General features: G+C 49.7%; 13 protein-coding genes across 13 annotated transcripts; 9 read left to right on the top strand and 4 right to left on the bottom strand.

The window, feature by feature from the left end:
- Nucleotides 1-255: 255 nt before the first annotated feature.
- Nucleotides 256-447, top strand: N7471_007769 (uncharacterized protein; the record flags this gene model as incomplete). The annotated part of the gene is made up of 1 exon (XM_057280488.1): nt 256-447. The coding sequence occupies one exon, from the start codon at nt 256-258 to the stop codon at nt 445-447; it is 192 nt and encodes a 63-aa protein (XP_057134748.1).
- A 907-nt stretch (nt 448-1,354) lies between these two features.
- On the top strand, nt 1,355-1,919 carry N7471_007768 (uncharacterized protein; the record flags this gene model as incomplete). The annotated part of the gene is made up of 2 exons (XM_057280487.1): nt 1,355-1,638; nt 1,703-1,919. 2 exons carry the CDS (start codon nt 1,355-1,357, stop codon nt 1,917-1,919), a joined length of 501 nt encoding a protein of 166 aa, XP_057134747.1.
- Nucleotides 1,920-2,265: 346 nt separating this feature from the next.
- N7471_007767 (uncharacterized protein) lies at nt 2,266-2,448 on the top strand (the record flags this gene model as incomplete). Its single annotated transcript, XM_057280486.1, has 1 exon — nt 2,266-2,448. One exon carries the CDS (start codon nt 2,266-2,268, stop codon nt 2,446-2,448), a length of 183 nt encoding a protein of 60 aa, XP_057134746.1.
- Nucleotides 2,449-4,692: 2,244 nt separating this feature from the next.
- Nucleotides 4,693-6,106, bottom strand: N7471_007766 (lipid-binding SYLF domain-containing protein; the record flags this gene model as incomplete). Its single annotated transcript, XM_057280485.1, has 3 exons — nt 4,693-5,853; nt 5,911-6,008; nt 6,064-6,106. The coding sequence occupies 3 exons, from the start codon at nt 6,104-6,106 to the stop codon at nt 4,693-4,695; spliced, it is 1,302 nt and encodes a 433-aa protein (XP_057134745.1).
- Nucleotides 6,107-7,046: 940 nt separating this feature from the next.
- N7471_007765 (GMC family oxidoreductase) lies at nt 7,047-9,120 on the top strand (the record flags this gene model as incomplete). The annotated part of the gene is made up of 5 exons (XM_057280484.1): nt 7,047-7,411; nt 7,466-7,495; nt 7,549-8,428; nt 8,510-9,011; nt 9,065-9,120. The coding sequence occupies 5 exons, from the start codon at nt 7,047-7,049 to the stop codon at nt 9,118-9,120; spliced, it is 1,833 nt and encodes a 610-aa protein (XP_057134744.1).
- Nucleotides 9,121-9,470: 350 nt separating this feature from the next.
- Nucleotides 9,471-10,286, bottom strand: N7471_007764 (mitochondrial 54S ribosomal protein bL27m; the record flags this gene model as incomplete). Its single annotated transcript, XM_057280483.1, has 1 exon — nt 9,471-10,286. The coding sequence occupies one exon, from the start codon at nt 10,284-10,286 to the stop codon at nt 9,471-9,473; it is 816 nt and encodes a 271-aa protein (XP_057134743.1).
- A 191-nt stretch (nt 10,287-10,477) lies between these two features.
- lcl2 lies at nt 10,478-10,946 on the top strand (the record flags this gene model as incomplete). Its single annotated transcript, XM_057280482.1, has 2 exons — nt 10,478-10,655; nt 10,753-10,946. The coding sequence occupies 2 exons, from the start codon at nt 10,478-10,480 to the stop codon at nt 10,944-10,946; spliced, it is 372 nt and encodes a 123-aa protein (XP_057134742.1).
- Nucleotides 10,947-11,533: 587 nt separating this feature from the next.
- N7471_007762 (scramblase family protein) lies at nt 11,534-13,195 on the top strand (the record flags this gene model as incomplete). The annotated part of the gene is made up of 3 exons (XM_057280481.1): nt 11,534-11,889; nt 11,944-12,115; nt 12,173-13,195. 3 exons carry the CDS (start codon nt 11,534-11,536, stop codon nt 13,193-13,195), a joined length of 1,551 nt encoding a protein of 516 aa, XP_057134741.1.
- A 269-nt stretch (nt 13,196-13,464) lies between these two features.
- On the top strand, nt 13,465-14,067 carry N7471_007761 (E2 ubiquitin-conjugating protein UBC7; the record flags this gene model as incomplete). Its single annotated transcript, XM_057280480.1, has 2 exons — nt 13,465-13,714; nt 13,814-14,067. The coding sequence occupies 2 exons, from the start codon at nt 13,465-13,467 to the stop codon at nt 14,065-14,067; spliced, it is 504 nt and encodes a 167-aa protein (XP_057134740.1).
- Nucleotides 14,068-14,475: 408 nt separating this feature from the next.
- On the bottom strand, nt 14,476-15,995 carry N7471_007760 (uncharacterized protein; the record flags this gene model as incomplete). Its single annotated transcript, XM_057280479.1, has 6 exons — nt 14,476-14,946; nt 15,018-15,089; nt 15,148-15,315; nt 15,389-15,497; nt 15,562-15,628; nt 15,716-15,995. 6 exons carry the CDS (start codon nt 15,993-15,995, stop codon nt 14,476-14,478), a joined length of 1,167 nt encoding a protein of 388 aa, XP_057134739.1.
- Nucleotides 15,996-16,667: 672 nt separating this feature from the next.
- On the top strand, nt 16,668-19,058 carry N7471_007759 (terpene cyclase/mutase family protein; the record flags this gene model as incomplete). Its single annotated transcript, XM_057280478.1, has 4 exons — nt 16,668-16,877; nt 16,945-17,408; nt 17,464-18,909; nt 18,968-19,058. The coding sequence occupies 4 exons, from the start codon at nt 16,668-16,670 to the stop codon at nt 19,056-19,058; spliced, it is 2,211 nt and encodes a 736-aa protein (XP_057134738.1).
- A 215-nt stretch (nt 19,059-19,273) lies between these two features.
- Nucleotides 19,274-20,795, top strand: N7471_007758 (co-chaperone SGT1; the record flags this gene model as incomplete). Its single annotated transcript, XM_057280477.1, has 2 exons — nt 19,274-20,218; nt 20,271-20,795. 2 exons carry the CDS (start codon nt 19,274-19,276, stop codon nt 20,793-20,795), a joined length of 1,470 nt encoding a protein of 489 aa, XP_057134737.1.
- Nucleotides 20,796-21,058: 263 nt separating this feature from the next.
- N7471_007757 (uncharacterized protein) lies at nt 21,059-21,559 on the bottom strand (the record flags this gene model as incomplete). The annotated part of the gene is made up of 1 exon (XM_057280476.1): nt 21,059-21,559. The coding sequence occupies one exon, from the start codon at nt 21,557-21,559 to the stop codon at nt 21,059-21,061; it is 501 nt and encodes a 166-aa protein (XP_057134736.1).
- Nucleotides 21,560-23,171: the final 1,612 nt, after the last annotated feature.

Raw genomic sequence — 23,171 nt, 5'->3', positions numbered from 1 at the left:
GTTGTGTATCATCACATTGCTCCCGCTCACCTATCATGCGTATCTTCCATGGTCTTCTCGCAATGTTAAGGGGAACCCTCCTCACTTCGCGGCCTCAACAACAACAAAAGCACGCGACGCAAAGCAGAGAGACCACCGCGCCCACCATCGTGCTTAGAGGAGCTCACAGGCATCTCTACTCCTAGTGCCGGCACTCGTATCCTCTTCCGTCTTCATCCCATTCCGTCCTCTCCTCTACTCTTACACAATATCACCATGCCTCGTCCTGTCGGCAAAGCTTCTCTTGCTAGTAAGAAAAAATGGCCCGCAGAATTCGACTGCGCAGGGGACATTTATGCTGACCGATGGCCAATGGGCCATCCCGTCATCATGTGGGCTTTCGGCATTCCCTTTGTCGCAGTCTACGCCAATTATTACGTGATGAGCGGTAGCAGTCTCAAATCATAAATTTGGTTGTTGACGAAGAAACCCGGTCATTATCAGCTGTCCAATAAGAACTTTCACTTCGGAGAAGTCGTCGTGGACCCCTCCAAGTTAAAAGCACCACGCCCGAACGCTCCCTTCTGACGATTCCTCTGCTAGTGTCAAGCGGCACAATGTCTAGCCGTCCAATGACGAAGATGATCTCCTCTGTCTCGGTGATGAGCTCCCTTCTGGCTGGAATTGAGGTTTGTATCAACTGATGGATCGCCTCGTTTTCGATTGCATTTTTCTCTCACTTTTCTCTCACCTCATATTGCAGCAGCCAACTATATAAGGCATCAGGTGGTACTGCAATCTTCGTCTTGATACCCCCTTCTCTTTCAGAAAAGTTTTGTCTTCTTATACAGAATTTCTTCTCATCCTCTGCCTAATACAGCCCTACTCACGGACCTGACAGTTCAGAGGAGAGTGGCAGCTATATCTTTCATATCATTGTGTCGATTAAGATCTCATGAATCCCAAACATACCATGAGCATGGCATAGCCACCATGTGACAGTAAGACTGTAGGTTCAATTCACCTTGAGGACTGAAGACCGAGCCATATTTGCGAGCACTAATTTGTTGGAATTGAGGTATGGATTAGATGATGGACGACCTGTCATGCATTTGGCGCCTTCCCTCAGGCCGTACTTTGATATTTCTCTTCCTTTTCTTCTTCTTCCCTTCCAATTACAACTTCTCTTTCCCACAAGTCAGTTTTCCCGCAACTCACCCTTCCACAACTTCGCTTTCAAACACAGTTTCTTCTTTTTCCTATTACTTCTCTAACAAATACTCTGCTTACAGATTGACAACTCAAGATCAGTAAGTGCTCAACACAATACCTCTATCTGTCCCAGAAAGGTAAAGCTGACTGAAGGAAAGAAGAAATGCATCACACTGGAGAGCACCATAGCTCGTACAATGAGGATCTTGACATTGTGTTACGGCTGCGCGAGCGAGCGAGGGAGCGAGCAGAAATAAGACATCGATTGCTGGATGAAGCCACGACTACCGCAAACAGAATGAATATCATTTTCCTGGGAGGTGGGGAGCCTTCCGATCCGAGGGTTCATGCCTTGGAAAGACGTCTCCTACGGATTGCGGAGAGGTTTATCCTACTCGATGAGGCGCAGAACGAAGACGAAAAGCTATCCAGACAGATTTTGGAGCAGTGAAAATCAGTCGGGGATTAATTTTACAAACAATCCAGGATGACGATCTCTAAATATATCAAGTGGAGAGAACCGTAACTCCCACAACGATGATCTTGATACTCTACTGTACCTGCGTGAGCGAGAGGCGCAGTGTGCAGAGATAAAGCATCGTATGCTCGATGAAGCTGCTCACGTTGCCAACATGATGAATACCATTTTCATGGAAGGCGGAGAGCCTTCCGATCCTAGGATCCAGGCAATAGGAGAGGCGGCTACTTCACATCGCGGAGAGATTTGATCTCCTCACAGAGAGGCAGGAGACGGGCTGGCCAAAAATATTTCGGTGGCGAAAATGAGTAGGAGATTGTGGCGCCTACAGAAATCGCGATCATTACATGGTACGAGGCTCAGTACAGAGCATATCCGGCATTTGTGGCCCACTGTTACGAGCACGATCCATCGGGAAGCGAGGACTGGTTGAACGTCCGTGTACCCAAGATTGACTCATTCCAGGGTATGGAGGCAAGCATTGCCTAGTTGACCTGGTTCGCACGAACGAGCTCAGATTCATGCGTGAATCTCCAGCGACTCAACGTGGCGTGTAGCCGCGGTTTGGTCAGTGTATTCTATCCAACCAAACAGGTATGAAGAATGCCTTGAATTGCACGCCAGCCTTCCCAAGCGACCGCTCTGATATGTCTCCATCCCAAAGCAATCAACGTGCAGGATCAGATGAGAGCGTTGACGCAGACGAAAGCGATGCAGACGAGAGCGATGCAGACGAGAGCGTCCATAACGACTCCAACAGCCAAAGAGCCGATAACTGACGCGTCGCAGTCGACTAGACACCCATCTCCGAGTGAGCAGGTTGATACGGAAAACCCTGTCGGGAAAGTCTTAGCCATAGGAGGAGAATTCATATTAGTCTAATTATAAAGATTAGGAATTCATTTATCGAACCCCTCACTATAGTGCCCGTATAGGCTATAGGACTCTTGCGGGAAAAGCAGTTAGCTACCCCTTAAAAGGTCTCTATAGAGGTTTCGATGAAGCTAGATAGATTCATATTAACGGAGAGGCCCACGACAAAGTATAACGAGATTATCAGTGACTAAGAATCATTCCAACAAGAGGAAGGAGGTGCAATATCGGTGAACTCATCCAAACACTATCAAAGAATAGGTCAGTTAACGCGAATAAGTCCTCAGTCTGTCTGCCTCAGAAACGTAAGGATAACTAACAGCAAGAAGAAATGCCTAACGGCGGAGACCGTCAAAGTTCGCGACGAGGATCTTGAGATCGTGCTGGTACTACGAGAGCGAGCGATATAGCTGCAGAGACACAGCAAAGGATGCTCGAGGAAGCCTTGGAGAGGTGTTTACGGAGCATTGTCGAGGAATTCGTTCGGCTCGTCGATGTATAGAGGGAAGACAATGAACTGTCAAAACATATCATAGGGGATAGAAATGAGTGTGGTTATTTCATCTTTTCTCTTTTCTATATCCAGCTTAAGAATGACGGCGTAAAAAGGTGATAACCAGTTAATTGCTGGCTCTTTTACGGGGAGCTTCGTCATCCTCACAGACAAAGATGAATAGAAAGCTCTCCACAAAGACGATAAAGCTAGTTAAATAATGTGTCTCGTGGTGATAATGAAGAGGCTAGGGCATTTACTTTTAAACATCATGACGTTTATGTACACGGGATCCGGACTGTCTTCCAATCCCGATGTTTAAGCCTTGGAGAGAAACTTTTAACAAATCGCAGAGGGGTGTACTGTGCTGGTTATTATATAGAGGGAAGATGACGAGCTGGTAGAACGGATATCTCAAGAACTGTCTTCTGATATAATCCAATTTGATACTGGTCTTGCGTAACAAACTCTCCTTTTCTCATGTTTTCTTTTGCCATATTCTGTCTGTTTTGCAGGCACTCAACTTCCATCATCTCTTCACTTTCGACACTCTCTCTACTCTCTCCTGCCAAACCAGTGGCCTCATCTCCACACACAGTCTACTTTTGACATACCCCAATTGCAGCTCGAGAGTCAATACCCAGATACAGAAACAGACACGCGACTCATTGCGTCGCCTTACAACAGCCTCCCCCATCTGCTGGACACTTTGCACTAGAAAGACAAGACCGACTCTTCGCATTGGCATTAGCATACCTCAAACCCATCCGCGACGACTATGCCACCGCTGAATACACGGAATCGTTCAATTGGACCGAGGTATTCGAGTTGTTGAGAACTTTAGCCGGGCTGTCCCTCTCTGACCTGTTTCCCATTATTCCTGTGAGCAACAAAGGCAACGCTCTACCATGGTCTCAATCTTTCCTTTCCAAGCGGGCCCTGGAATCATAAAATACGATATCCAGCGTGGTTTGGATTCTTTCAAATTTTTATTTCAAACGCCGAGATCTCCAACCACCGACCAACCAACTGAGATGTTCGCCTCAGTGACAATGGACCACACACACCACGCCGGCCGCATAAGTAATAGCAAGCAACATCATTGCAACCAACATTATTGCAGGCGGGACCGGATGCTTCATCGACCAAGACCCCTCGATCAACCTCTTCAGATAAAAGGAAGGGTGGCTGAACAACTATACAATGTACTGTTCAATCCTCACCAACGGACCCATTTTTACCAGCAAATTCGACAGCCGAACCCGGTTAGCCCGCGTGGTCAGGTTCCGAGATGCTCGAGATTGCTTGCCTTGATCTCATTCGCTTGGAAGTTGGTCCTCTACACGACGCCACCAATAATACATGCTCTACGGATGACACTGAGCTGAGCAAGGACGAGAGTTCCTCGGCTGTTTACCAACCCTCTGGAAGCAGACAATCCGAGCTCTGTTTTTGCCTCTCGTTAGACAGTACATTTCGGCCATCTAACAGAATAGGATGTTGATTCGAATAAGGAATGGTTAAGCAATGGAAAGAAGATGAATTTGATTGTCTGGGAGTTACTTGGGTCCATGCAATAGTCAGACATCCGTTTTTTGCGAATCTAATCATTGTCAAAGGAAACCAATACAATATTATTCTAACAACCTTTGAGTAATCAGCGAGTCGCACTTGGAGCAATGTCTATGCTGTCAGATAACCGCCCAGTAGCGGGGATAGGCTCCGGAACACCTGCCTCACGAGAGGTATTGTCCGCGTCTCCAGCTGCCGGTTCTTTGCCTTTAGGTACTGATTGTGTACTCGGCTCCAAAGCCGCAACATTCTCGGCAGGAGATATAGGCTCTGGCACGTTTGACGTATGGGTAACGTGGGTGATTTTGTGGGATACTTCAGCGTCTCCGGTTGCTTCATCGGTAGCTAGCTCAGTAGCTGGTTTACTTTCAGTAGCCGGAGTTGTCTCATGAGCATCTCGCTCATGGCATACACCGTAAGAATCTCTGGTGAGTGATTCCGCAGTTCCAGGCGTCTGCTCTGCGTTTAGCTCGACGACTGCTGACTGATTAGCAGCAGGCGTTAGAATCCCCACAGAAGCCTCGGGACTTTGTTCGCGCAACTGCTCGGTTTCCTCCGGGGTTGGTTCCGCAGTTCTAGGTGTCTGCTCTGCGTTTGGCCCGACAGCTGCTAACTGATCAGCAGCAGGCGCCAAATTCCCCTGTAATTGCCCGTCAGGGGGTTGCGCAGCAGCCTCGGGATTTTGTTCGCCCGACTGTTCGGTGCCCTCTGGAGCTGATTCCGCAGGTCCTTCAATGCAGAAGAAGTCCCCATTCAAAACCTCAATGAGGACTCCTGCTTCAGGTGGTGGTGGAATCAACCCGCTCAGCAGCTCCTTTGCTCGAATTTTCCGCCCATATAGCTTTTTGTTTGCATCCGCACGCTCGGCAAGCACACCACCCTCGACTGTAAGACCGCCGTACAATCCACGGGTCTTGGAGTAGGCGAATACCCCAGTTGCGCCCTTGGTGCCCACTACTCCCCCAGCCTCGGCACTCCGACCAATGGGCCCGACAGCCATGGATATATTCCCACCAAGAGTCAAGTTTCCCGACTGCATGAATGTCTTCACTGCTGAATCGGTAGTCAGGACGAACACGAAATCCGTCAACTCTGCGCCAAATTGACCGCCGGCACCGAGGCCGCCCATTGCCATGGCTGACGGGGCGGACCAGCTGCCGTCTGGGAGACGGGCGACGATCAGTCCCGAGCCGAAGCGGATAGAGCCCAAGAATCCAACTCTGAGTGCTGTGAATATGGCGATTCCCTGGTATAGAGTAAGTCATGATCGGTTGGGCTGTTTTCCTGGTAGCATATATCTTACCTTGGCTCCCGCGAATATCTTACGTGGGATTTCTCCATCGATTTTGAGTTTCGGGTTGATGAAAGATTCGAGAATCGCAGCGGCCTTTTTGCACTCGCCTGTGGAACATGGTCAGCCGGAGTCAGCCATGTGGGGTAGCACGGGGTATAGTACTAGATAGTGAGGCAGGCAATGGGTTGTGCAACGGGTTCTTCATGGCAGATATCTTTTTTCTCCCGCTTTGTGATGCTCTTTGCAACAAGATATATACGTCTAGCAGAGTCAGGTATGGCCTCGATATTCAGCGTAGGCTTGACAAACGCGAATGAGAGAGAAAGAATGATATTAAGCCAACCCAGGAGTCTACGCGAATTCAAGTGATGGCTGTTCTCACCGAGGCAAGTCATATAATAATCAGGGGGTCGGCGTTTAACTTAAATTGCGCACGGACGTTTCACGGGTTTAGTATACTTCGCGATTGGAATAGAAATGGACATGAAGGTTCATCGGATTTCCAAGGTATCTTATGCATAAATTCTAGTTTCACAACTCTCCTATATCTAACAGAATGTTAGTTATTTTACACGGAATTGATTCGGGAGAATGAAGCCAAGTATTTAGGACCTCGTTTGATAGAATATACTATGTGATATATATATCATATTACTTGGCCGATAATCAATAACTCCTAAACATACTCATTGTTTTGAAGCCATAAATCTCAATGTTGGTAACCAGCTTGATGAATTGATTCTCTTTGCCTAAAATAAACCAGTCACCCTAGTAGATCATCAAGGGATGGTCTAGGCATGGTGCAGCCTATATCACGTGTCTAAAGCAGGTACATAGCTGGCGTGAGAATGTAACATTCTCGGAGGGACTATTTCGTTCTTTATGATCATTTACGCATATGTATTGTAACGTTATAATTAAGCCGAATCAGAAATAAAGTTCGACCATAACATCCATGGATAGGGCTGGCGGGCCGCAGTTATGCTTTTTTTTTTTGAGCCAGCTACACTAACATACCAAGTTATGCCCGGCCAACGGGGATTGGGCCGTGCATTTGGCTGGGTAGTACCTATATCGGCTCTGTTTCGCTGTAACATAGAGCCACATCTTGCCTCAAGTACCCAGCGGTTGCACCATTATTCCCGATGCTGTTCCATGCCACTCTAGTATTCCTCATTCTCCATACGAGTAGCGTGGCATCTGCCCCTTCGGAACGTCGAGCGATTCCCCTCGCTGACCGAACGTTCAATTATGTGGTCGTTGGTGGCGGTACCGCTGGAAGCGTGATCGCGACGCGACTAGCACAGAACGACTTCAAAGTTGCCTTGGTCGAAGCTGGGGATCACTACGAGTTTGAGTCCGTGTCTGAGTTTCCTGCAGCTGATGCGTTATCGATGGGATCAGATCCTACTTTCCGCTCACCGGAGGATTGGGGCTTTGTGACAAGAGATCAACCCGGTGCTAATAGGCGGGCGATTCATTTCGCCCGAGGAAAATGTCTTGGGGGATCGTAGGTATCTCTTTCCGAATCTGGCATATCAGATCAAAACTAATTTCTCTGCAGGTCAGCGTTGAACTTTATGGTGTATCAACGGTAAAGTCCCATGGAGACTGAATGCCCCTGGCTTGACTAACCGGGACCTGCAGCCCGACACGCGAGTCTATGGAAATATGGGCAACTGCAGTCAATGACAGCAGTTACACATTCGACGAAGTGCTCCCATTCTACAAAAAGAGCGTCAAGTTCACGGCCCCAAACACAGGCTATAGAGTTCAAAATGCCTCTGCGGACTATGATATCAATGCCTACGACTCGGATGGCGGCCCATTGCAGGTGTCGTATGCTAACTTCGCCGAGCCTTTCTCGTCATGGATGAGCCTCGGTATGGAAGCTATCGGCATTAATCAAGTAAAGGACTTTAACGTGGGTGAGCTAATGGGAGCTCAGTATTGCACATCGACCATCGACCCGTCCAACGAGCTCAGAAGCAGCTCCGAGCAATCTTTCCTATCCAAAATCAGGCCCAATTCGCTGACAACCTATACAAATACCCTTGCCAAGAAGGTGATATTTGATGAAAAGAAGAAAGCAACAGGAGTTCAAGTGAAAGGCTTGCTGGGCGATATCTTCACCCTTTCGGCATCGGAAGAGGTTATCATCTCTGCCGGTGCTTTCCAATCCCCCCAGCTGCTCATGGTGTCTGGCATTGGCCCCATCGACCAACTAAAAGAGCATGGAATCGACATTATAGCCAATCGACCAGGGGTTGGTCAGAACATGTGGGATCACCCATTCTTTGCTCCTTCGTACCGAGTGCGAGTGACAACATTCACTAAATTTGCTACTAACGCGGTATACGCGGCTGGCCAAATTGTGGAAGCATTACTCGCCAAAAAAGGAGCCGTCACAAACCCAATCGCGGACTTCCTGGCCTGGGAGAAGATTCCGCGATTCTTGCGCTCAGCTTTCTCCGAGAAAACGCAGAGTAAACTGGCCAAATTCCCATCCGACTGGCCTGAAGCAGAGGTGAGAGATGATCAATCATTAAGAAACTCGGCCAATTGACTCTCAGGTAGAGAGAAAGGCTGCTAACATGCAGATACATAGTACATTTCTGCCGCAGGGTATATCGGCAACGCGTCAAACCTCCTAGCAACCCAGCCAAGAGATGGATACCAGTACGCCTCAATCGTCGGTGTTCTGATTACACCCATGTCCCGAGGAAATGTCACGTTGCGGTCGGCAGATACCTCAGATCTGCCAGTGATCAATCCCAATTGGCTCGATGATCAGGCTGACCAGGAAGTTGTCATTGCCATGTTCAAGCGAATACGGCAGGCTTTCCAGAGTGAAGCTATGAAGCCCGTGGTCATCGGCGAGGAGTACAACCCCGGGCCGCAGGTCCAGTCCGATGATCAGATCCTCGAGTTTATCAAGGACAATGTGATGACCCTGTGGCATCCGAGTTGTACTTGCAAGATGGGAACTTCCGAGGATGATATGGCTGTGGTTGACTCCCAGGCCCGGGTTTACGGAGCGGACGGACTGCGCGTAGTTGATGCTAGTGCATTTCCTTTTCTTCCTCCTGGTCATCCTCAGTCAACGGTTTGTAGGTTTCCCTCGGTTACTGCGCTGATTTACCAAGTGCTAACTGCGTCACAGATATGCTTGCCGAGAAGATCGCGGCGGATATTATCCGGGATTCTCAAGTGCCTTGATTTGGACTCAAAGGCAAACATGGGGAAGGATCGAATGACTCAAGACATTTATTTGTAAATTGATATTTAGATAATAAATAGCCTTTTTGTTTGGTTTTGCTGGGCTGTGCTAACGCCAACTATGGGAGGCACACTTTATACGTCAGGATGCCATGAAATATGGGACCGAATATGGCAATTGCGTGTCAATGTCTCCCTTAAAAAAAGAAGAAAAAAGGAATAATACACGTGGGAAAGTTGATGGGTAAATGCTCTTTCTATAATACAGTGAACACCAGATACAAATCCTCATATCGCTACAGAAACCCAGAAGTTATTGGAACAAGACATCATGCACATGGCAAATGCCCTCATTTCTTGGCCGTCTTCTTCTTGCCCTTCAAACTCTTCAGCTGAGCAGCCCGCTCGGCTCTCTGCTGACGCTTCCTCCACGCCAACCAACGGTTACCACGGTCATGGGGTATAGCAGTGATACCAGCCTTCTCCGCAGACCGACCAATCTCCCAATTAGCCTCACGGTACATGTAACCGGGGCGCAGCTGTGGGCCAGACTCAGCCTCGACAGCCTCGACATCTGTCACACGGACACCGCTCTCATCAACAGTAGCAACGAGATCAGACTGGGCCTCGACGCGTTCTGCCATCGGCACAGGGGCCATGTTCAGCTTGCGCCGGCTGGGCGCATTGCGCGGGTGCGGGAGCTGCTCGTCCTTGTCGAAAACAACTCCGATATACCGGCGCTTCGAGTGCTTCAGCGGGTCGAGGTAGTAGCGCACGTAGCCGGACTGTGTTGCGTAGATTGTGTGGTCCCGTCCCATCCCGCAGTTCTCACCGGGGAACCATAGCGAGCCTCGCTGCCGGAAAATGATGCATCCCGTTACCACGTACTCGCCGCCCGAGCGCTTCGCTCCGAGACGCTTACCGGCCGGATCACGTGAGTGTTGATTGGCCGTTCCTTGAGAAGCGTGCGAGGCGTGACGCACTTGTGTGAATGGGAGGAGTGCGCGGGAGAGGGAGGGTGTTGGTGTGGTTTTTGGGAATGTGGATGTTGCGGAGAGGGTGCGCAGGAGGGATTGCGATTGCGAGAGCGTGGGTGTCGACCGGATTGTCGGGGTGAAGGCTCGCTCCAGTGCCCGCAGGGGCGTTAGCACTCGCGGCTTGAACATGGTGAGTTGTAAATTGGATTGTTTGGAGGTGTAAATCGTGAAGCTCCAAAGGGGAAGTTTTTCGTTCGGAGATCAGGCTTGGCGTCACGTGTGCACCCGTAAACTGGCTTCATCTATACACCACTTGAACTCGTTTACTTTCTATACAAATACTCGACTCTGCAATTACTGTCGGTGTGATTATTTGAATTATGTTGCAGAGCTGGCGCCAAGCCCTCTGGGCTCTTCTCCTTCTCGTGTCTGTCGCCCAGGCCCAATTCAACTTCTTCGACCAGATGTTCGGAGGCGGCGAGCAGCAACAGCGCCAACAGCAGCGGTCGCAGAACGCTCCCAGTGACAGCGATCGGTACCGGCAGATGTGGAGTGGAGGTAAGTCTCAAAAATATTTCATTATTGAGAACATGCTGTCCCAAGTTCACATTCCCCTCGGAACCACATAACTGACTATCGTGGTCTCTCATTACAGCACAATGCGACCACTACCTCTGCCCCGGAACTCTTGCTTGTGTACACTTCCCACACCACTGCCCATGCCCTCACCCTGATGTCGAGGAGAAGGTCGAACTTGGAGAAGGAAGTGCTGTTTGTGTGTCGAAGGGAGGGTTCAAAGCAGGCGAAGCTGCGCGGAAAATTGAATTGGCTCGCAAGGGTCTGCTGTGAGAAGATGTGGGTCTATGATCTTTGTTTTATCATACAAAAACTGCATGCAGCTGCCGATGGGTTGTGAGGTCAAGTCATGGAGCTTGGTGCCGCTGGACGGATCAATTAGGATTACTATGAATCTTTTCTTGGACATGCCCAGATGTGCTCCAAAATTAGAAAGCTTACTTGGTATATGGAAACGCGCTGTCTATATGCTCTACATCACCTATTATTCTACATAAGACATGCCAACCTACTCCCTAGTCTACTACGTATATGCATGCAAAGTGATTCGAGGTGCGATTTCTCATGCCCGAAAAAGCACTCGTCGGTAATACTCATAAGCAATGGAACATTGGGTAATGAATTCACCTGGAAATTAGTAGAATATCTTGAAAATAGAACACTATGACTCAAGTAGAAGTAAACGATCTACAATACAATTGCCGTTGCTATCTCCGATTATCTCCGCAGTGACCTTCCGTCATCGGTTTATCAGCCTCTCTCTCCGCGGTGGAGTGTTCGGATTACTTACCAACTTCGCATTCCATCAACCTGTTGCTTCAGTCCTTGCCTCTAGGTTAATCCGGTCCCTCTGAACTACCATGTGGGGTTTAAGACTCCGATCCCTGCAAAAACAGTGGACACCAGCTCGAACTCGAGCTCTTTCGAGCTTCAGAAGTCATGCATCACAGCGCGGTCCTCGCAATAGCATAAAAAGACCAAATCTCATACAGACTTCAAGGAAGGCCGAACCCTCGCAGCATCCTGAGCCCGCTGCCATTGAATCCCAAGATGCCACAAGTCCCAATTATGACCCTTCGCAGAACACTCTACTTTCTCCCGTTTACGTGCCTGAAGATCCCAGAGGTGTGCTTAAAGAAAACCACCCGGCAATTTCGATACTGGCGAACTCAGGGATAGTCGTACAACGAGAAATAGAGATGATGAATGTTCTGATGTGAGTGCTGTGCAAGTGCTGATTTGAGAGAAATATGTGTACTGACTCCCTCAGTGGATTTGAACAAGCCAATAAGTATGTCATCATGGATGCGATGGGAAATCACATTGGATATATGGCAGAACAGGATAAGGGATTCGCAAATACAATTGCACGTCAATGGTTTCACACTCATCGAAGTTTCGTGACGCATGTATTTGACCGACAAGAAAATGAAGTTCTTCGAGTAAGCTCATGGAATGGCCATCTTTTGGTATGAATTTCACTTGGCTGACCATCGCAGTTCAACCGCCCCTTCTCTTGGATCAACTCCCAAATCCATGTCTATGACCCTCTTGATCAAACGCCAAATGCTAACTCGGTATCCACCTCTCTTCAAAGCACAACACCCGGTTCTCTCATTGAACCTGGCACCAGATCCAGTGCAAGAATATCCCCACTTGGTCTCGGTCAAATGCGAGTTATCGGCGAAGCCCAGCAGCAGTGGGCACCTTTGCGGCGAAAGTACAATCTTTTCACCCATCACCAGTCCCCAAACCCGGAAACAGACATGGGAACCCGTGATTTCTCGCTATCTCACTCTGGTTTATCACGAGCACAGCAGACGCAACTGGCGCAAACATCCGACCAAGACCAGGGTCAATTCAACCAATTTGCCTACGTTGATGAACCCTTTCTATCATGGGATTTCTCCCTGAAATCAGCAGACGATCAGTTAATTGGATCCGTCAATCGCAATTTCGCAGGCTTTGCTCGCGAAATCTTCACAGACACCGGAGTCTACGCAATGCGAATGGATTCCGCAGCTCTCGGTACCGAGACATCACACGGCAACAAAACTTTAGGCATGACGCTCGACCAACGTGCTGTTATGTTGGCTACAGCTGTAAGCATTGATTTTGATTACTTCAGCCGCCAAAGTGGCCATGGTGTATTTGGCATTCCGCATGGGGTCCCCATGGGCGGTCAGGCTCCCGCTGGCGGTGCAGCTGCAGAAGGCGCTGCCGCCGGTGAAGCCGGTGCCGTTGGCGGAGTCGCTGGAGGAACTCTTGAGCGAGTTGGAACCGCCGGTGGTGTGCCAAATGGTATGGTTTCAGGTGCTACCACTGCAGGTGCAATGGCTGGGTATGAAGCAATGCAGAGGGCCAACACAGCCGATTCAAATGCCTCACCATCAGAACCGGCGGACCTGGACTCAGAAGGCTTCCAGGATAAACCTCAAGACCCTTGGGGTGAAGATGATTCTTGGGGTGACGGAGATGACATGGGTGATGGGGGTGATGGGGGTGATTATTTCGACTGGTGATGAGGGCCAGTTTCTGTACTATAACATTCACGATCTAGATGTAATATTTGTTCTTAAACCAAAAATATCACCGTTCATTTCGGCATTTGTCAATCGCATTTTTCCATCTCTGCCTTAAATCCAGGTTCCCCCAACGGCAACGCCACGCTTTGTCCACCGCCCCGGAATTATTCCATCCCCACCCTTCATCCCACCCAAGCCCCCGCAGACACCCTACCACCTAAGTATTTCCAGAATCATTTCGCATTTGAATCAATTAAACAGCAAAAATGGCGTCCACCGTCGCCCAGAAGCGCCTTTTCCACGAATACAAGAACCTCTCCACCAACCCCCCAGACGGTATCACTGCAGGCCCCGTCTCCGAGGATGACATGTTTTATTGGGAAGCCCTGATCCAGGGCCCAGAGGAAACCCCCTTCGAGGGCGGCGTCTTCGCAGCGGAGCTGAAGTTCCCCAGAGACTACCCGCTGAGCCCGCCGACGATGAAGTTTATCGGAGGTGGCGTGTGGCACCCGAACGGTACGTGACCGAGACAAAGCAGGAGTGATTTGCACGGCTACTTGCTGGCGTTGCATAATACACAGTGGCAGACATCTTACTGATGAATTTGGATTACAGTCTACCCCAATGGAACCGTCTGCATCTCCATCCTTCATCCCCCTGGCGACGACCCAAACCACTACGAACATGCCTCGGAGCGCTGGTCGCCCATCCAGAGCGTGGAGAAGATCCTCATCTCTGTGATGAGTATGCTTGCCGAGCCGAATGACGAGAGCCCCGCCAATGTTGAGGCTGCTAAGATGTGGCGCGAGCGGAGAGCCGAGTACGAGCAGAAGGTTAGGGACGAGGTGAAGAAGGGTCTGGGTCTGTGAGCTGGCCTGGGTTGTGGATGAATGCCTCGATTCTCTCGCTGCTGTGCAGGTGGATTTCTGTCAATATGGTCTGCTTGTGCTGCGCGGGAGTCAAGATTTGATGACTGGCGTTCCAAGGGTTTCTTTTCTTTTTGCATGGTTTGGATATGCGATGGCTTCTCGGTCTGTACAGTGCATTCTTATCCTCGCATTATGATAGCGGATGAAATACATGCAGTTCTTTCGATACACTGTTCTGTTCTCTTCTAGCGGCTTGCTAAATCCTGCATCTGCTTTAGTATTCTCATATCTTGTTCTTCTACTAAAGTATTGGAGATATATGGCAAGTACTATGGTATATCATTCCTGTCTTTAGTTCATGTGGTCTATACATCTATACCTTCCTAGATATACAGATCCTACAGCATCTTACTCCTGCCGAAACATCCTCCGATTAATCCACCCCTCCAAACCCCCTTGGCACCCATACAAGATCTCAATTTCCGCCTTCAAATTCAAAACCAGCATCCGCTGCAATTCAGCACGCCACTCCGGCTCCGGTCCATCGCTCGCCCAGACAGGACTGTTCCGAAGCATAGCCATAATCTTCTTGCGGTCTCGCGTCGTCAGCGAGAGAAGAGCCGTGTCACCAAGTACCTCCGGAACTGCTATGATATCTGTCACTCGAAGACCCAACCATTGCAGCCTCGGGATACTGAGCCGGCCATTTTGGTGTAAGTGTGCTGCCGAGCCGTACTTGTACGTCGACATGATGGCCATGCCATGGGGATCACCGTCGGTGAGGGCATAGAAACGGGGCGGATGTCTGCTCTGGTTGGATGCGGAGTCGGACATTGCGCGCAGGAATGTTCGTGTCATGAAATCGGGGTATCCTTTGCCCTGTTCGAGTAGCGTTGAGTTCGGTTGCTCGTTTTGGGGACAGAACATGCTAAACCGGAGACGCAGCTTACCGTCACCATGATCCCTTCTCCGGCCAATGCTCTGGTGTGGTAACTTATTCGTGCGAGCCGGTGGAAGACTGCCTATGGATGGGGGCTCAGCGTACTGGTGCTGCATATGTGGTCTCTTCATGCTTCATACCTCTTTCTCGATGACCAGTACCCAGCGCACCCGTGAAATGTCAATCTCGTCTCCATCCTCTATGCGAGGAATCAAACTGTCCTCGATAGCAGACTGCGCATCGATCAAAGTATGGGAGCCACGGATCAATCGAAATTCTCCTATCACTAGTCCTTTCGCTGCCGCTTCCTAGAAAGTCGTGCACAATGTCAGTAGCCCGATCTCGCAGTGCTATGATATCAAAGGATTCGGCAGGACAAACCACATTCAATGCCGCTCTGTTCACTCCGATGGTGTACGCTAGGTCATCGACAATGTGGTCCACGATATACTGCACGCGGAAGAATTCAGGGTCGATATAGTATATGTCTCTGGTGATTGTATGGATGTATTCAGCATACCTTCCAGACCGGTTCCTGGAGATTGCCAGCTCACCTCTTGGAGATTAGCTGGCCAGTTCGAATAGCTTGGTCCAATATAGCTAGGATTCGAAGGATGACGGCTATCAGAACCCCCGGACCCGGTCAGTATGTCATCCAGGAAGGATGCCCAAGTCGTGGTCGGACTATGGTAGGAGGAAAGATCTTACTAAATTTCCAGGCCTCGTGTGCCGTCTTTCCAGGCCAAGAGTATTTCCTGTGCGTCTCAACTCTGGGACTCGCTTCCAAGGCTCCGCTGATGGGGTTGATGATGCAAGCAATTGGGCTGGCTCTGCGCTTGAGGGTGATGGAAATGTTGGCCTCTGCCGGGGATCGTGAGAGTCCATGGAGGAGGGATGCGAGGGTGTTGTCGATGAATTCTTGGACTGAGGGATCTCGACCATCGTATATTTCCAAAGTGTGGATGGTTGATGGCTCAGCCATTGCCATTGGGGTGGATTTGGGCAAGGCGAGGTGGTGCTGGGGTTGAAGGACAACCTTGGAAGTGAGTAGATGCAACACCATATCTACCCGTGGACCACCTGCCCAGGCACGACGAGCTTACATGGCACACTCCGATAGTAACTACCTAGTATACATCTTACATTCAGTTGAGTATAATATAAATGACAATTTGGATCAATACCATTAAAAAGAAGCCTTTTAACCTACTATAACTTAATGACCTATAGAGATCAGAAATCGTTTACTATATGTCAACGATTCCCTTCCTCTCCCTCTTCTCGTTAGATCTAGAATTTATTGCCATGAAGATCTGGACACTGAACATTTTCTCTTGGTTCAATCGATTATCTTGAGGGGTTTAGGGTTCTTTAAGTGTATAGAGGAACGCCAGTCCACACCACAACACCACCCACAGCCACGCCTCCTATGCCCCCTGTCTCTTGACCAGGATATCCTTGACATCCTCTTCCTCCTTTCCTTTCTTTTTTTTCTTTCAATCAATTGGTCTGCCTGGTATCACATGACGTAAAACATTCTTCATTCTACACCGCATTCGTGATACTGATGACTAAGCTTCCCCGGCTTCCACGCGCCTGGGCTATCCAAGTTGTTGTTTATCGTCTTTGACTGGGCCAAAAAGACCCAATTCCTCATATGATGTCTTCTACTCCTCATATCGGACCATGGAGAACCCCAGCAGAGGGTCACCTCACCCCAGATGCCAATGGGGATCTTAAAACCGACTACTCGCGCTGGCGATTGGTTGATGAAGAAGGCCGTCAAACATGGCGGTATCTCGAATCTGATGTGGAAAACAAAGAGTGGCCGCAGTCGGTAGCTGATAAATATCACTTGGGAATGCCAACTGTATTCAACCCCCTCCAAATTGACAAAATATCTCAAATTTTCAATCAATTCTGACGGCACATTATAGGGTCTTCCAGAGCTGCCAGAGGCCAAGACGCCATTGAAAGCCGCTGAGAATGGGCTCTCATTCTTCTCGCATCTGCAGCTGGAGCCCGGAAACTGGGCCTGCGAGTACGGTGGCCCCATGTTCTTGCTGCCGGGTATTTTGATTACTTACTATGTGACCAATACCCCTATTCCCCCCGAGTATGCAACGGAGATCAAGCGTTATTTGTTTGCGCGCCAGCACCCAGAGGATGGTGGATGGGGTCTGCACATCGAAGCTCACAGCTCTGTCTTCGGTACTTGTATGAACTATGTGGCATTGCGCTTGATCGGTGTCAGCGAAGAGGACCCGCGTATGATCAAAGCACGGGGCCTTCTGCATAAGTTTGGAGGTGCCACCTACGGTCCCCATTGGGCTAAGTTCTGGCTCAGCATTCTGGGGGTGATGGAGTGGGAGGGTGTCAACCCAGTTCCCCCTGAGATTTGGTAGGCTCACGCATTGCAAAAAGTACAATCTCTCTTTTATTAACTGACTGCATAGGCTTCTTCCAGACTGGGTTCCCTTTGCTCCTTGGCGATGGTGGATTCATATGCGCCAGGTGTTCCTCCCAATGTCTTGGCTATGGTCTAAGCAGTGGTCTCACCCTCTAGACGACTTGACAAGACAGCTGCGCGAAGAGTTATACACCCAGCCATACAGCTCTGTCGATTTTGCTGCGCATCGCAATTCGATTCACGAGGTAGACAATTATTACCCCAAGACGTGGCTGTTGAATGCAGCCAATGAAATGCTCGTTCGGGTGTGGAACCCTTATCTTCGTCTCCCCAGTATTGTCAAGCGAGCTGAGGAATGGACCTGGGAATTGATTCGCATGGAAGACGAAAACACCAAATATGCGGGGCTGGGACCTGTGAACAATCCAATGAACATGGTAGCTTGCTTTGTCCACGACGGGCCTGACAGTTACTCTGTCCGCCAACACAGGGAGCGCTTGAATGACTATATGTGGGTAAAGGGCGAGGGCATGCTCGCAAATGGCACCAATGGCGTGCAAGTTTGGGACACGGCATTCATCACCCAGGCGATCGTCGTTGCTGGTTTCGCCGACGAGCCCAAATGGCGACCGATGTTGACAAAAGCTCTCGAGTTCCTCGAAGACCATCAATTACGAGAGAACGTGCCCGATCAAGAAAAATGCTACCGCCAACACCGCAAGGGCGCTTGGCCATTCAGCACCAAGGACCAAGGCTACACCGTCAGCGATTGCACCGCCGAGGGTCTCCGATCAACACTTCAGCTGCAGGAGATGCACGGTTTCCCTAAGCTGATATCCGAACAACGTTTGAAGGACGCTGTCGACTGTCTTTTGCTCATGCAAAACCCAAGCGGCGGCTTCTCCGAGTACGAAATTACTCGCGGTTCACCCAAGGTCGAGTGGCTCAATGCCGCAGAGGTCTTCGGCGGAATCATGATCAGCTACGACCACCCCGAATGCACAACGGCGTCTGTTACGGCTCTGTCACTCTTCAGCAAATTCTACCCCAAATATCGCGCCGACGAAATTCGCGCCGCGAAGCAGAAGGCTGTCGGTCACATCAAGCACGTACAGCGCGCTGATGGTAGCTGGTATGGCTCTTGGGGCATCTGCTTCACCTACGCAGCGTTGTTCGCGCTAGAAAGTCTGGCCAGCGTCGGTGAGACATACGAAACGAGCGCCGACTCTCGTCGGGGCTGTGACTTCCTGATCGAGAAGCAGCAGGCCGATGGTGGCTGGGGCGAGTCATATCTTAGTTGCGCGACCCATCAGTATGTTCAGCACGAGAAGTCCCAGGTGTGTCAGACTGCCTGGTCTCTTCTTGGGCTCATGGAGGCGGGCTACCCGCACAAAGAGCCGTTGGAGAGGGGCATTAAGCTTTTGATGTCTCGCCAACAGCGCAATGGTGAGTGGCTGCAGGAGGCGATCGAGGGTGTATTCAACCAGTCTTGGTAAGTTTGAACTGACCTGACCTTCTTTTGGATCTTATTTACTGACCCCCCTTTCTAGCATGATCTCGTATCCTAACTACAAGTTCTACTGGCCTATCCGTGCCCTGGGCTTGTATAGTAAGAAGTTCGGAAATGCGGAGCTCGTGTAAACCATCTCAAGGGAAAATATTATCTCCCACCTATACACTTAATTAATAATAAATGGCTCTATTCAGCGGGTATTGAATTGACATTGGCATCGATCCTTTGACTGTAGTGTGTTTGTATATAATTTAATATCATTTCTTCCTTTCTCCGTCGCTCCTTTTTTTCCCCTCACCTTCCCCTCACGGCAAATACAGACTCACGTGACCTCTCACCCACAATGATTGATCGACAGGAGCTTGGACCACTGCGGCTCATCATTCATCCCTCCGTGTTTGATTGCACATACTATTCTTCACTTAAACCACTTCCGATCGACCCTGATACCATCACCATGAGTGCTGCAGCCCAGGGTGACAAGGCCTCGGCCGCATCGAACTACCCCATCGCTATCGAACACTACACCCATGCCTTGAGCGAGCTACCCCGCGCTCCGGCATACTACATTTCGCGATCGACTGCCTATTCGCGCCTGAAGCCCGCAGATGGCGGACCCAACTACCAGGCTGCGCTCAAAGATGCCGAAATCGCACTCCAGCTTGCCAAAGAGCGTGGAAACCGTGAGCTGATCCTCTCCGCTCAGATGCGCCGTGCCGTGTCGCTGTACCAGCTTGAGCGGTATGGAGACGCAGCATTTGTGTTCGAAATCATCGCAAATAAAACCAAGAGCGAGAAAGTGCCAGAGAATAAATCGGAACAGGTGCAGGCTGCCATGGGAGGTCCAGGATCCGGTTGGGGAGGCCCCAGAAACAATTACAGCGCCCAATTGCCGATTTGGACCGCCAAACTTGAACGCAAGCTAGCAGAGTTACCCAAGGACGATCCCAAGTGCGCTGTATCTATTGCCGAGTTCCCATCTTCTACCTACGTTCCGACTGGAGACGAGGTGAAGGCTCAGTGGAAGGCCCTTAAGGCTGGCAACAACGTGGGAGTGGCCGGAGCCTCTCAGCAGACTGAACCTCAGCCCTCGACGGAATCGACCCTATCCCCAGCGGAGGCTGCTTTAGCTTCTCATGTTCAAAACTCAAACACCAGTGCTACGGCTACTATTGCTCCGCAGAAGGTTCGCCATGAGTGGTATCAGTCACAGGACTCTGTGGTTGTGACTCTCTATGTCAAGGGGGTCCCAAATGACAGTGTCGCCGTCGATCTGAAAGAAGATTTGGTGAGTATTCTTATGCATGGCCATTATTGGACTAAAACTAATTCTGCAAAAGGTCTCGCTGCAATTCCCCCTCCCATCTGGCTCCGAATACGACTTTACAGTCGACCCGCTCTATGCATCTATCAATCCCGCCGAGTCCAAGGTCTCAGTCAAGGGCACCAAGATTGAACTCACTCTGCGAAAGCAGACAGCCGGCCAGAAATGGAGTGCCCTCGAAGGCTCAGCCACCAAGACCACTGAGATCACCGACCGCCCAGCCGCGCAAACGGCGCCAGCTGCCTCGGGCCCTTCATATCCCACCTCGTCACGCAGCGGCACCAAGGACTGGGACAAGGTCGCATCCTCGCTCACCGAGAAGAAGCCAAAGGACAAGTCAGGAGATGATGGAACTGCAGCCGATGTATCGGATGACGAAGGTGGCGATGCTGTAGACGGATTTTTCAAGAAGCTGTATGCTGGCGCTGACCCGGAGACGCGCCGAGCTATGATTAAAAGCTACACTGAAAGCCAGGGAACATCGCTGAGCACGAACTGGTCTGAGGTTGCGAAGGGGAAGGTGGAAGCTCACCCTGAATGATTTGCCACTTGCTATTTTCTGTCTTCTCATTGCTAAGGCGCATGTAGCGAGGTGTTTCTCAGGTATCGCAACTTTTCGTTGTGAAATTTGTCTCAATTTACTGGCTGTTCCCAAGCTGTTTTGTTAATCTTGGTTCTGAAAAACAAGTAGTTCAATCCGTAGACTCCAATCACTTGGATATAAAACTCCCCTTCCAAACACCAACCAATAGATATTCAAATCCAAAACCCAGCCTCATCCTCCCCCAAACCTGCTCCCACTCTTTATCGACACACCACAGTCGATCCATCCCCAGAAAGCGGAATAGGAGACCCACCTCCATCCTGCCGACGCATAGTAGCCATGACAGTACCACCCACCAACTTCAGACAAAACCTCGCACCTTCTTCACTAGGCCGATTCATGAAAGACTCCCCGCTATACACCTGCTCAAAGATGCGAGCAGGCCGGATTCTCTGCATAACGCTCCTAATACTCCGTCCTTTAACGGCGTTTTCCTGCTCGTACACGGTCCACACATTCACGGGCTTGTTGCCAAAGAGCGCTTTGTTCCCATTGTAGAGTGCACACAAACTCTCTGCAGCAGGGATCTCCCTAAACCCATCTGAGGAAGTGTTAGAGAGCAAAAAGCCTTCCTCGTTGGCAATTGCAGTCACAGAGCATGTGCCGAGTTTATCTGCCTCGACGCCGTTGAAATCGGACCATTTGCCCATTCGCGTGGTATCAGCATGCACTACCTGCGGATGCTTCATAGAGGCGGGCATGGAGATTGGTTGTTTGGGTAAAATAGTAGATAGTTTGTCTTGGATGATGTAATTGTGGATGGTCCTTTTGCCGACGCTTGCTTTGTATGTTGAATTGATATCTGGATAGTTCTGTTTCTCTCCATGGTGCGATTGAATTGGAGTATATATACACATTTCTGTCTTCGCTGAGAAAGACGTCCGGAAAGTTGGGCTGGAATCAAGGCTGCAAAGAATGAAACCCAACTCAGCAGCACCCTTCCATATAGATATATTGTTGGCTGGGAAGCTTCCACGGATCTTATAGACTGGGTATCGCGGTATGGGATCGTCGAGAGCACTAAGATGAATAGATTTAGTTTACAAGTTAGCTTAGGGCTGCAAGTAAGTATACTCGAAGCGAAAATGATAGGCTGTGGGCGCTTAGGGCTTGGACTTAGTCTGGGTTTTATTCGCTCTCCGTGAAACTTATATTGGCGCCGGCCCCCCTACACCTCACAATGACTTCTGTTTTGCACCGATCCCCGTCCTGCAAGCCTTGTTTCTGCACTAGTATGGTTATTCTAGTCGGTTAATATCGAGCACTCGCTTCTCGATAGGGATGGTTGGCTCAGGGGTAAAGTTACATCTCCGTTAGCCACCTCGAGCTAATATAACCCCCTCAAGCGCAAATCGACGCTAGTAGCATGAACCCGCCACAAGACTATCGGGAGTGTTTCAGGCCTAAGAGTCTGACCATTTACCTATATGGTCGATAGTTCATGCCTGCAACGACCCAATCGCGTATCTGCAATCCCTGCCCCATGACAAACATATCCTCCCGTCTAGCGAGCTCATCCTGCAAATCAAGATTGACCGCCAATTTAACCCTGATCATACCCCAGGCGAATGCGTGGCTCGGTTGGTTCGCATTTGGTCAGCTGCTCGGGGCTCAGGGGATATCCCTGGAGAAATTAACCGACACTACTTTGGTTACAACTTTAGCGATGAGATATTATCGACCGCGTCTAGGATCATCGGAGCTTGCTGGTACTGCTGAGCCCCAGTCGTTCCCATATATCCATGTACAAGTCCTACTGGCGGCGTGTCCAGCGCAGCATCTCAAGCCGATCTGACTGGACTTGCAGCTCTTTTACCCGTCTATGTTACAATTTTTCAGGGAGAGAGATTTCCTGTACTAATATTGACACAACGATTGGATATCAGATCAGAACCTCATGGGTGGCAGCCAGGTCATCAACAACGCATTGGGGAGTAGCGTGTCACATCCAGGCAAAGGAACCAGCAAACTGAGCTTTGTTCTATTTAGTCCAAGTAATTGCACCTTGCGAGGCTTATCCCCTGGTTGAAAGACAAGCATGGGGTCGTTTTGGCAGTTTTCTCTAGAAACATGCATTACCCCCTTGTTTGCTTTTGATAATGGCTCTGACCTGTTCTCCTGAGGTGTCATCAAATGGCCATATGCTCATTTTAGGCATTTGACTCAAGTTGTCAGATTGTTAAGTTTATGTGGTAGTAGAGTCTTACTATTAATAACTATGACCTTTCTCCGAGAAGTCTTCTCCCCAAAAGGATTGTCTTAGTTCTATAATACATAATTTCTAGATATTGTAGTCTCTGGTTTATAATTTGG

Source organism: Penicillium samsonianum, assembly GCF_028829775.1.
Source record: "Penicillium samsonianum strain IBT 33392 chromosome Unknown utg000004l_segment0_segment0, whole genome shotgun sequence".
NCBI classification, from domain to species: domain Eukaryota; kingdom Fungi; phylum Ascomycota; class Eurotiomycetes; order Eurotiales; family Aspergillaceae; genus Penicillium; species Penicillium samsonianum.
Note: the sequence above shows the minus strand (reverse complement) of the source record. Positions and strands in the feature narration are given on the sequence as shown.